Source organism: Lissotriton helveticus, chromosome 3_1 (genome assembly GCF_964261635.1).
Source record: "Lissotriton helveticus chromosome 3_1, aLisHel1.1, whole genome shotgun sequence".
Classification (NCBI taxonomy): Eukaryota; Metazoa; Chordata; class Amphibia; order Caudata; family Salamandridae; genus Lissotriton; species Lissotriton helveticus.
The window spans coordinates 33,500,774-33,513,132 of record NC_136061.1 but is presented as its reverse complement, the minus strand read 5'-3'; the positions used below and the strand labels follow the sequence as shown (position 1 = coordinate 33,513,132).

Below are 12,359 nucleotides of genomic sequence, written 5' to 3'. Positions count from 1 at the left end.
CATTGGTAGGCTTGGCGAAGACTGTTCAAGCTTCAAGGTGTAATGCAAACCGCCCACCAAAGTGTGTCCCAGTTTCAGTGCTAAGCCGTCAGCACTGTCAAATACCTCAGTGTATACAGAAAAGGAGAGGGGGGCTACTGAGGACCCCTGTTTCAACCATTGGCCATGTGAAATGTAGGGGACAAAGTAAAGTTGCTGTGCTGTGTGAAAGGGACCAGAACAGCACCATATCTTCTGGGATGCAGCACTATTTTCCTCTCTCCCTGTGCGGGTGCACTTTAAGCCGCTTTGTGCCAACACACACGCCCTAAGAGCTTAATAGTTCAACAATGTGTGTATTCTGTAAGGAATACTTTTTGTACTGAGAGTGGACCCTTCCAGTTCAAAACCATCCCTTTACCACATTTCCTGCTTTGTATGTGTGCTGTACAGTGCAACATGTAGGCAAAGTAGGTTAAACGAGGACACATGAAAACATTTCTCCTTGTTATGCCTCCCTCAAGTTGTCATAAGATTTTGCTGCAAATCCCTCTCTAAGAACGTTTGTCGATAGGGACGTGCATCAACCAAGGTTGGTTGCATGGAAACGCCTGGTACCACCAATTGAACATCCCCTTAATGAAAAGAAAATGCGAAACAGAACATAGTGCAACTTGGCTTCACTTTATTAAATTACCCAGCGTAAACCTTGATTTGAGTTGGATAGTAAATCGCAATATAATGCTTTGCAACAGGTTTGTGTAACAAAAATAACGCAAACCTGGCACAGAGCAGTAGTAAGTCTCCAGGCTGATAATGGCTGCTATAAGCCCAGAGTGCCAACATTCCTTAATTTACAGCATTCTACACTTAGTGGGTGAAATATTCTTATAACCCTTGTGGCTCGGACTATACCGGTTGCTAAAGGCCCTCTCCCTCGACTTCAGGGCCTTTAACAACTGGTGCAGCCCTCGTCAGTGGGCTATATTATAACATTTTTAAATAAATATCTGAGTCTTTGTTGACCCGTGCTGTCTCTGTGGTACTCCTTGTGTTCTCTGTGTATCTATGTATTCTCAGTGCTGTTTTCCCTATCTGTGTAACTTCCTCTAGTTCTTTGTTTTCACTTTCTGTTGGTCCTTGTGACACTGCCCTCCCTGTGAATGTAACATCTTGAAACTCTGTTTACAGATCTTGTAACCTCTCATCGCGCTTCGTTCCCTCGGTATCTAGCCGCTTGTCTCTACATACACTGTGGATCCAGGACACTTTCCCCCCTCTTGCATGCACGGCAGGGGTTCCTCACTGTTAGAAATGGGGATTTCTGGTTGGCTAAGGCTTGCGCCAAAGCCAGGCAGAAACCACCACTCGAGTCAGGGCAAGGGAGTCACATGCCAAGATAACCCCTGCTCACCCCCTTGGTAGCTTGGCACGAGCAGTCAGGCTTATTCCGGAGGCGATGTATGAAGCTTTTGCGCGCGCACCCAGCAACAACACCCAAGGCCCACCACAAAGGAAACTTCACACAAGGTTATATATAAAAATAGCCTTTGTATTATACCAAACACATTAGATAATAAACACACAATTTACACTGTGCCGCTGGCACGGGCGGAATTTACAGGGGATTATATACATCGGACAGGGCCACAAGGACCACTGTCAGGAATAAGCACTTGGTAGAACTAGCACTTTGTAGGAATAGCACTTAGAACATAGAATAATTGTAGCACCAAATAGCAAATGTAGCACACAACCAGTAACCACTGGTAAAAGGTAAGTACACCCTACGCAATCCTAAACACCTTAGGCATATATTACGCAGGGAAACATGAACTCACTAGCATAACTATACTAGGAAAAACAACCTCCTAAGCATAAACACACATTTAGAGGTATAGGCAAAAAGGTATCACATTTGCGCAGAAGATCACGAAACTGACCCTAGGCCAACTTGGCCTCTCAGCGGCTCAAAGGCCCAATGTCCAGAATGTCTGGAGGCAGCCAAGAAAGAATGCGAAAGGGCCTAAACGATGCAGCTGCCCACTAAGTGCTGGGCAGCTGGAACTGAGCCTGGCACCAGCGTGCCTTACGGCTCTCCTCTGAGCTCTAATAACCTAACAGTGCCCAAAAACAACGTGGCAGCCTCGTGGGCTCTATACCAAAATGCCCGCGTTGGAGCCTCGTGGGCTCTGGACTAAAAGGCGGCCACCAATGTTGGAGCCACGGGGCTCTGAATGGCCAAGAAATGCCCCCGTATCAGATGGGAGCCACGGGGCTCTGAATTAAACTTGCTGCCACACTGGGGGAGCGGCCCACTGCCAACTGGGGCCGCTCTACCTCCAGAAATGCCCCCAGGATGAAGTTAGCACAACCAGGGGGGGTGGGCACCGGCAAAGTGCCCCGACGCCCCTTCTAGCCTCCATGCACCCGGGCAACGGTGGGGCGGCCCACTGCCATCTGGGGCCGCCCAAACTCTGGGTTCCACGGGGGAGAGGGTGTCTCTTTGGGGCACCCTCTATCAAGCAGGGCTGCCCTGGAGGGAGGCACCGGCATGGTGCTTCCCTTTTACCTTCCCCCTTGCTGGCTTCACTTACCGGCTTGGCGTGGGGGAGGCTCTCTCTTCCTCGGGCTGTGGTAGCGCTTTGCGGAGTTTTCTCTCCTCATGGGGGCCCCGCCTTCACAATGCGCCCGCTTCGCCCGGTCTTCACCCGGTCCCCCATCCCGGGACCAGGAATTAGTGTGTGTAGCCTTCGTGGCTCCGGGCAGCAGTCTCCTCTACCTGCCGGGCATCAGCCAATCCCAGCGCAGCGGCGGGCGGGACTTCCTCTGACAACCCGGAAGTCCCACCTACAGTCAGGAGCAATGCTGCCTGACTTCCGGTTTCGCCCGCGGCGGTGATCTCTCGGGGGCAAAACGAGGGGTAGGCACCCTCACTAGCACAAAATAAGCAGGGTGGGCACCCGCTTGGGGCAAAACAATCGGCACCAGGTCCCTGGTGGGGTGGGCACCCGCCACGGATCTCAAAGTACGGCAAAGATGCGAGGTGGGCACTCGCGCCAAAAATGAGCAAAAGGGGGATCCCCACGCCGGGGAATCCCTCGAGAAAGGGATCGCCGCACCAGTGGCGCAATGCGCTATTTTCGAGGGGAGGCCAGCGCTTTCCTGGCGCTGGCAGGCAAAAGTCCAGAAGCCTTTTAGGAAGCAGGGGGGACAATGTACGTCCCAAGGGCCAGCACACAGGGCACTCCAGCAAGGAGACAGTCCCCATGGCGGTCCCTCCTGGGCCCCACCATCAGCAAGGCCCCCTCTTTCAGGAATCAAAAAGTAGAAGGGTCCCAAAGAAATCCTCCAGCATCCAGGGCATTCAGGGACTGGGCAGGGCCCAGGGAGGCAAGCCTACCCCTGGCCCCAGCAGCAGCACGCCAATGGTAGATTCAAGTTGAGCACAATAATATTGTATATGAGGTCACAGCCTCTTTTTATACACACAATTCCTTTGTCTCAAGGGTGCAGGGTGGGGGAAAACCAGACGCAGCTGGTTCTGGAGCACTCTGTTGTGCTCAGCCCCTCTCCCCATTCACAGGACAGGCTAGAGACATCAGTCGCACCACAGGGGGCGGAGGCAGCATTGTAGAAGGAAGGCCCAGCCCTATTCAGGTCCCAGGTGCACTCCACTCTGCCATCAACATGCAGATCTCTCCATTCCCCACCGGGGCAGACCCATCCTGACTCCTGGAGCCAGGCAGACCAGCCAGCTCCAGCCAATCACAAGCCAGACAGTCAAATCACATTCACTGCACCGACAGGCCAACTTCTAGAAGTGGCACTTCCACACTAGACACAATAAATCCACGCACATCATCGCGCAGCATTTAATCACACGAGTCCGCACATACCAAACTCAACCCTGCACTCCCCACACATCAGGCACTTTCATGGACACACATATCCCCCATGCATTCCTATGGGAGGGCAGGCCAATCTCACACACGTACTCAGAGAGCGCACGCACTTTACACTGCGCCACAGTGCTAAAGTGCACAAAGACCAGAAATCACTATACTTATCTCCGAGTTCAATGCAAAAAGTTCAGGGGTGAACCTGCCAGAAAGGCCAAGTCCAACACTCACATTCTCACGGTTTCTTTTTAGGTGAACCTGGTGTCCGAACACATCTGGTGCGAGGACTTCCTAGTGCGTAGCTTCTATCTGAAGAACGTGCAGTCGCAGGAGACGCGCACCCTCACACAGTTCCACTTCCTGAGCTGGCCGGCCGAGAGCATCCCGACCACCACGCGACCACTCCTGGACTTCCGCAGGTGAGCCATTCCAAGACAGCGGTAGGAGGTGCCGTGGTGGCCCATCCTTACTCAGGCAGAAGCATGTGCTACAGATACTTAGAAGCGAGAGGTACTGCTGTACATCACTGCTGCCTGGGTACAATGTGGAGGTTCTGAAGTAGGGATCTGCAAGGATTCCTTCTGCAGAGTTTTGTCTCAAACTATGCAAGCATTGCAGACTCTGCAAAGGCTGCCAATCAGTTCATACGTGAAATGCTTTTTGAAGAAAATAATTCAACAAAGAAAAATATGAAATAATTTTCATTGTAACGTTTGTATGCTTTCAGTTTCAGGTTTACCCGCCTTTAATCCTGAGACATGACTCTGCTAGTCAGTGAGACCGTGATATTCAGGGTGCCGTTTGTCTCTGCAACGTGAGTTACCAGCCTTCAAGCTATGCTTGAAAATGATCGCCTACTTATGGTACTACTTTCAGCGTTCTGTGAAAGGTGAAGGATCCTCGGGATTCCATGTTGGAAGGTGTATAGGTAGGCAGGCAGGCGTACCAGCTTGCCGAAGGTGTGGCTATAGCGGACGCCCCCACGGTTTCCATGGGTTCTGATTAAATTGGGTGATATATATGATTGCACCTTTCACAGAACGCTGAAAGGAGTACCGTGAGTAGGCGGTGGTCTGTGTGTGACTCTGAGACGGGTGCACCTTCGCGAGTGCACACCCCTCGTGTCACTGTTGGGGTCCTGATGAAAGCCTTGCACTGACATATTGAGGCTGAAACATGTAGACCGTGATTCCTTTCACTATTGACACTTTGCAAATGTCACAGGCCATTTTTAACCTGTGAGGGCATCCCCTTCTGTTTTTAACCTTGTCTTATTGCTCCATGATATAAACTACAGGAAACAAAAGAGACAATTTTATTCACCTTTTCTTCCACGCACTTACACTTTATCACGTAAACATCAACCTGCTCCTCTGAAATCAGGCATCGAAGCGCACCGAGTGGCATTCGGCTGCTCGGGTGGGAACCCGATGATGAAGCATTTCACCAACATGGTTGGTGAGTGAGTGTTCTTCATAAAAAGAATAATTGTTTTTCTTTTTGCTTCTCTCATATTCCTTGCTTGACTGTTGGGATCACTCCTTCTTTTGATTAGTAGGACAGATTGTACTCCATCAGGGCGACGGAGTAAACTACTCCATCGCCCTGTTGGAGTACCCACCTGCCAAATTTTGAAATGTCCTTCAACCCGACAGTCATTTTGCCTATTGTCAGGAACCGCCATCAAGGTGGTTCCTGACATTCTAATGGGATTTTACTGTATGGCTCTGTCACACTTGGCGGAGCCCTACGGCAAAGTTTCTAAACGTATTTTATTTTTAAAAACAAAACCCCAAAGTGTTTTCTCCCATGGCAAGGGGGGATTTTTTGTTTTTTACTGCCCCTACCCCCGGGTTTTCCTTGAGGTGATGGGCAGAAAAAACAGCTATATGTCCACCCATCTAAATTGGGCAGACGGACATATAGCCATCTCTCCGACTACCCGTACTCCATCGGGCGGTTGGAGATGTTTGGCCACAGCAGAGACAGAGTAGTCTCTGCCGTTGCCAAACTGTGGTTCCCCCAAATATAAATTCATCCGGGGACCGTTATGTTGTCGGTGAGAATACTCCGCCATCATTGCTACGGAGTATGCGTACCGCCAACATATGAATCAGGCCCTTAGAGTCCAGATAGTGTGAGAATTATTGGAAATTGCTTCCTTAAGCAGGGTGAGAAGTTTGGCGAGAAGAGAAACCAAATGGAACTTAGCAGGAAAGGAGGAATCTAAGTGGGTCTGCTGCAGTTTTTCTTTTTTCTTTTTTTACATTTTAAGTTAGTGGCATGTCTGAAGGAGTAAGAAATTGCCAAGACAGAATGACAGGGTGAGAACTGAGATGTATAAAAACCCAGCAAGAACAGATGGATAGATTTTTGATTTTATCTTTGTATTAATGTCTTTGCGGCTCTCATTTCTTTCAATCAGTCTCTGCCTGTTAGTAGTTCTGTTCTGTACGTCTCGCTGTGGGATTCCTCCCCTCTCTCTATCTTCTCTTGTTCATAGCTCTATCTTCCTCTCTGGCACTGTCTGTCATCTGGTGCTCTCTCTATACCGCCTCTGTAGCTGTGCTTGCATGCCTCCTCTGTATGTGTCTCTCTTTTGTATTTAGAGCCAGAGGAACTCTTTCTTCCTGTGAGTTGTTCTGTCCTCTTTACTTTTGCTCAGTGGGTTGCCGGATGGTTGTCCTGGTTCACGGGTATTTGCATATGTTTTTTTTGTCTTTCTTTACCCTATATCTCTGCCATGGGTCTGTTTTTTCTTTCATATATTTTCCTTTATGTGTCTTTTCGTTAATGTGTCCCTAGGCTCTCTTTGTCCCTTTAATATGCCTGTAAATCTCTTTCTTCACTGTAACCCTTCCTGAACGTTCTCTTTGTCCAGCTGTGTTTGCCTGTGAGCCTCCCTATCCTCTGTAACTCTTCCTGAAGGTCCTATTTGTCCAGCTGTGCTTGCCTGTGAGCCTCTCTATCCTCTGTAACTCTTCCTTAAGGGGTCTCTTTGTCCAGATGTGCTTGCCTGTGAGCCTCTCTATCCTCTGTAACTCTTCCTGAAGGTCCTATTTGTCCAGCTGTGCTTGCCTGTGAGCCTCTCTATCCTCTGTAACTCTTCCTTAAGGGGTCTCTTTGTCCAGATGTGCTTGCCTGTGAGCCTCTCTCTCCTCTGTAACTCTTCCTGAAGGTTCTCTTTGTCCAGATGTGCTTGCCTGTGAGCCTCTCTCTCCTCTGTAACTCTTTCTTAAGTGGCCTCTTTGTCCAGATGTGCTTGCCTGTGAGCCTCTCTATCCTCTGTAACTCTTCCTTAAGGGGTCTCTTTGTCCAGATGTGCTTGCCTGTGAGCCTCTCTATCCTCTGTAACTCTTCCTTAAGGGGTCTCTTTGTCCAGATGTGCTTGCCTGTGAGCCTCTCTATCCTCTGTAACTCTTCCTTAAGGGGGCTCTTTGTCCAGATGTGCTTGCCTGTGAGCCTCTCTATCCTCTGTAACTCTTCCTTAAGGGGTCTCTTTGTCCAGATGTGCTTGCCTGTGAGCCTCTCTCTCCCCTGTAACTCTTCCTGAAGGTCCTATTTGTCCAGCTGTGCTTGCCTGTGAGCCTCTCTATCCTCTGTAACTCTTCCTTAAGGGGTCTCTTTGTCCAGATGTGCTTGCCTGTGAGCCTCTCTCTCTCCTGTAACTCTTTCTTAAGGGGTCTCTTTGTCCAGATGTGCTTGCCTGTGAGCCTCTCTCTCCTCTGTAACTCTTTCTTAAGTGGCCTCTTTGTCCAGATGTGCTTGCCTGTTAGCCTCTCTCTCCTCTGTAACTCTTCCTGAAGGTTCTCTTTGTCCAGATGTGCTTGCCTGTGAGCCTCTCTCTCCTCTGTAACTCTTTCTTAAGTGGCCTCTTTGTCCAGATGTGCTTGCCTGTGAGCCTCTCTCTCCTCTGTAACTCTTTCTTAAGTGGCCTCTTTGTCCAGATGTGCTTGCCTGTGAGCCTCTCTCTCCCCTGTAACTCTTTCTTAAGGGGTCTCTTTGTCCAGATGTGCTTGCCTGTGAGCCTCTCTCTCCTCTGTAACTCTTTCTTAAGTGGCCTCTTTGTCCAGATGTGCTTGCCTGTGAGCCTCTCTCTCCTCTGTAACTCTTCCTGAAGGTTCTCTTTGTCCAGATGTGCTTGCCTGTGAGCCTCTCTCTCCTCTGTAACTCTTCCTTAAGGGGTCTCTTTGTCCAGATGTGCTTGCCTGTGAGCCTCTCTCTCCTCTGTAACTCTTCCTGAAGGTTCTCTTTGTCCAGATGTGCTTGCCTGTGAGCCTCTCTCTCCTCTGTAACTCTTTCTTAAGTGGCCTCTTTGTCCAGATGTGCTTGCCTGTGAGCCTCTCTCTCCTCTGTAACTCTTCCTGAAGGTTCTCTTTGCCCAGATGTGCTTGCCTGTGAGCCTCTCTATCCTCTGTAACTCTTCCTTAAGGGGTCTCTTTGTCCAGATGTGCTTGCCTGTGAGCCTCTCTCTCTTCTGTAACTCTTTCTTAAGTGGCCTCTTTGTCCAGATGTGCTTGCCTGTGAGCCTCTCTCTCCTCTGTAACTCTTCCTGAAGGTTCTCTTTGCCCAGATGTGCTTGCCTGTGAGCCTCTCTATCCTCTGTAACTCTTCCTTAAGGGGTCTCTTTGTCCAGATGTGCTTGCCTGTGAGCCTCTCTCTCTCCTGTAACTCTTCCTTAAGGGGTCTCTTTGTCCAGATGTTTTTGGCTGTGAGCCTCTCTCTCCTCTGTAACTCAAGCTGAAGGCTCTCTTTGTTCAGATGCGTTTGCCTATGAGCCTCTCTCCCCTCTATAATTATTCCTGAAGGTTCTCTTTGTCCAGATGTATTTGCCTGTGAGCCTCTCTCTCCCCTGTAACTCTTCCTTAAGGTCCTATTTGTCCAGCTGTGCTTGCCTGTGAGCCTCTCTATCCTCTGTAACTCTTCCTTAAGGGGTCTCTTTGTCCAGATGTGCTTGCCTGTGAGCCTCTCTCTCCCCTGTAACTCTTCCTGAAGGTCCTATTTGTCCAGCTGTGCTTGCCTGTTAGCCTCTCTCTCCTCTGTAACTCTTCCTGAAGGTTCTCTTTGTCCAGATGTGCTTGCCTGTGAGCCTCTCTATCCTCTGTAACTCTTCCTTAAGGGGTCTCTTTGTCCAGATGTGCTTGCCTGTGAGCCTCTCTCTCCCCTGTAACTCTTCCTGAAGGTCCTATTTGTCCAGCTGTGCTTGCCTGTGAGCCTCTCTATCCTCTGTAACTCTTCCTTAAGGGGTCTCTTTGTCCAGATGTGCTTGCCTGTGAGCCTCTCTCTCCTCTGTAACTCTTTCTTAAGTGGCCTCTTTGTCCAGATGTGCTTGCCTGTGAGCCTCTCTCTCCTCTGTAACTCTTCCTGAAGGTTCTCTTTGCCCAGATTTGCTTGCCTGTGAGCCTCTCTCTCCTCTGTAACTCTTCCTTAAGGGGTCTCTTTGTCCAGATGTATTTGCCTGTGAGCCTCTCTCTCCCCTGTAACTCTTACTGAAGGTCCTATTTGTCCAGCTGTGCTTGCCTGTGAGCCTCTCTATCCTCTGTAACTCTTCCTTAAGGGGTCTCTTTGTCCAGATGTGCTTGCCTGTGAGCCTCTCTCTCCCCTGTAACTCTTCCTGAAGGTCCTATTTGTCCAGCTGTGCTTGCCTGTGAGCCTCTCTATCCTCTGTAACTCTTCCTTAAGGGGTCTCTTTGTCCAGATGTGCTTGCCTGTGAGCCTCTCTCTCTCCTGTAACTCTTTCTTAAGGGGTCTCTTTGTCCAGATGTGCTTGCCTGTGAGCCTCTCTCTCCTCTGTAACTCTTTCTTAAGTGGCCTCTTTGTCCAGATGTGCTTGCCTGTTAGCCTCTCTCTCCTCTGTAACTCTTCCTGAAGGTTCTCTTTGTCCAGATGTGCTTGCCTGTGAGCCTCTCTCTCCTCTGTAACTCTTTCTTAAGTGGCCTCTTTGTCCAGATGTGCTTGCCTGTGAGCCTCTCTCTCCTCTGTAACTCTTTCTTAAGTGGCCTCTTTGTCCAGATGTGCTTGCCTGTGAGCCTCTCTCTCCCCTGTAACTCTTTCTTAAGGGGTCTCTTTGTCCAGATGTGCTTGCCTGTGAGCCTCTCTCTCCTCTGTAACTCTTTCTTAAGTGGCCTCTTTGTCCAGATGTGCTTGCCTGTGAGCCTCTCTCTCCTCTGTAACTCTTCCTGAAGGTTCTCTTTGTCCAGATGTGCTTGCCTGTGAGCCTCTCTCTCCTCTGTAACTCTTCCTTAAGGGGTCTCTTTGTCCAGATGTGCTTGCCTGTGAGCCTCTCTCTCCTCTGTAACTCTTCCTGAAGGTTCTCTTTGTCCAGATGTGCTTGCCTGTGAGCCTCTCTCTCCTCTGTAACTCTTTCTTAAGTGGCCTCTTTGTCCAGATGTGCTTGCCTGTGAGCCTCTCTCTCCTCTGTAACTCTTCCTGAAGGTTCTCTTTGTCCAGATGTGCTTGCCTGTGAGCCTCTCTCTCCCCTGTAACTCTTTCTTAAGGGGTCTCTTTGTCCAGATGTGCTTGCCTGTGAGCCTCTCTCTCCTCTGTAACTCTTTCTTAAGTGGCCTCTTTGTCCAGATGTGCTTGCCTGTGAGCCTCTCTCTCCTCTGTAACTCTTCCTGAAGGTTCTCTTTGCCCAGATGTGCTTGCCTGTGAGCCTCTCTCTCCTCTGTAACTCTTCCTTAAGGGGTCTCTTTGTCCAGATGTGCTTGCCTGTGAGCCTCTCTCTCCTCTGTAACTCTTCCTGAAGGTTCTCTTTGTCCAGATGTGCTTGCCTGTGAGCCTCTCTCTCCTCTGTAACTCTTTCTTAAGTGGCCTCTTTGTCCAGATGTGCTTGCCTGTGAGCCTCTCCCTCCTCTGTAACTCTTCCTGAAGGTTCTCTTTGTCCAGATGTGCTTGCCTGTGAGCCTCTCTCTCCTCTGTAACTCTTTCTTAAGTGGCCTCTTTGTCCAGATGTGCTTGCCTGTGAGCCTCTCTCTCCTCTGTAACTCTTTCTTAAGTGGCCTCTTTGTCCAGATGTGCTTGCCTGTGAGCCTCTCTCTCCCCTGTAACTCTTTCTTAAGGGGTCTCTTTGTCCAGATGTGCTTGCCTGTGAGCCTCTCTCTCCTCTGTAACTCTTTCTTAAGTGGCCTCTTTGTCCAGATGTGCTTGCCTGTGAGCCTCTCTCTCCTCTGTAACTCTTCCTGAAGGTTCTCTTTGTCCAGATGTGCTTGCCTGTGAGCCTCTCTCTCCTCTGTAACTCTTCCTTAAGGGGTCTCTTTGTCCAGATGTGCTTGCCTGTGAGCCTCTCTCTCCTCTGTAACTCTTCCTGAAGGTTCTCTTTGTCCAGATGTGCTTGCCTGTGAGCCTCTCTCTCCTCTGTAACTCTTTCTTAAGTGGCCTCTTTGTCCAGATGTGCTTGCCTGTGAGCCTCTCTCTCCTCTGTAACTCTTCCTGAAGGTTCTCTTTGTCCAGATGTGCTTGCCTGTGAGCCTCTCTCTCCCCTGTAACTCTTTCTTAAGGGGTCTCTTTGTCCAGATGTGCTTGCCTGTGAGCCTCTCTCTCCTCTGTAACTCTTTCTTAAGTGGCCTCTTTGTCCAGATGTGCTTGCCTGTGAGCCTCTCTCTCCTCTGTAACTCTTCCTGAAGGTTCTCTTTGCCCAGATGTGCTTGCCTGTGAGCCTCTCTCTCCTCTGTAACTCTTCCTTAAGGGGTCTCTTTGTCCAGATGTGCTTGCCTGTGAGCCTCTCTCTCCTCTGTAACTCTTCCTGAAGGTTCTCTTTGTCCAGATGTGCTTGCCTGTGAGCCTCTCTCTCCTCTGTAACTCTTTCTTAAGTGGCCTCTTTGTCCAGATGTGCTTGCCTGTGAGCCTCTCCCTCCTCTGTAACTCTTCCTGAAGGTTCTCTTTGTCCAGATGTGCTTGCCTGTGAGCCTCTCTCTCCTCTGTAACTCTTTCTTAAGGGGTCTCTTTGTCCAGATGTGCTTGCCTGTGAGCCTCTCTCTCCTCTGTAACTCTTTCTTAAGGGGTCTCTTTGTCCAGATGTGCTTGACTGTGAACCTCTATCTTCTCTGTAACTCTTCCTTAAGTGGTCTCTTTGTCCAGATGTGCTTGCCTGTGAGCCTCTCTCTCCTCTGTAACTCTTTCTTAAGTGGCCTCTTTGTCCAGATGTGCTTGCCTGTGAGCCTCTCTATCCTCTGTAACTCTTCCTGAAGGTCCTATTTGTCCAGCTGTGCTTGCCTGTGAGCCTCTCTATCCTCTGTAACTCTTCCTTAAGGGGTCTCTTTGTCCAGATGTGCTTGCCTGTGAGCCTCTCTCTCCTCTGTAACTCTTCCTGAAGGTTCTCTTTGTCCAGATGTGCTTGCCTGTGAGCCTCTCTCTCCTCTGTAACTCTTTCTTAAGTGGCCTCTTTGTCCAGATGTGCTTGCCTGTGAGCCTCTCTATCCTCTGTAACTCTTCCTGAAGGTCCTATTTGTCCAGCTGTGCTTGCCTGTGAGCCTCTCT

At 49.7% G+C, this 12,359-nt stretch overlaps 1 protein-coding gene across 4 annotated transcripts in view; it reads left to right on the top strand.

Annotated features, from left to right (window-relative positions):
• PTPRN (protein tyrosine phosphatase receptor type N) overlaps positions 1–12,359 on the top strand; it is a 352,125-nt gene that overhangs the window by 292,594 nt on the left and 47,172 nt on the right. For all 4 annotated transcript variants that reach the window (XM_078679171.1, XM_078679173.1, XM_078679172.1 and 1 more), the window contains exon 19: positions 4,134–4,300. In XM_078679171.1, the coding sequence (XP_078535297.1) occupies positions 4,134–4,300 (167 nt within the window). The remainder of the gene's footprint in view (positions 1–4,133; positions 4,301–12,359) is intronic.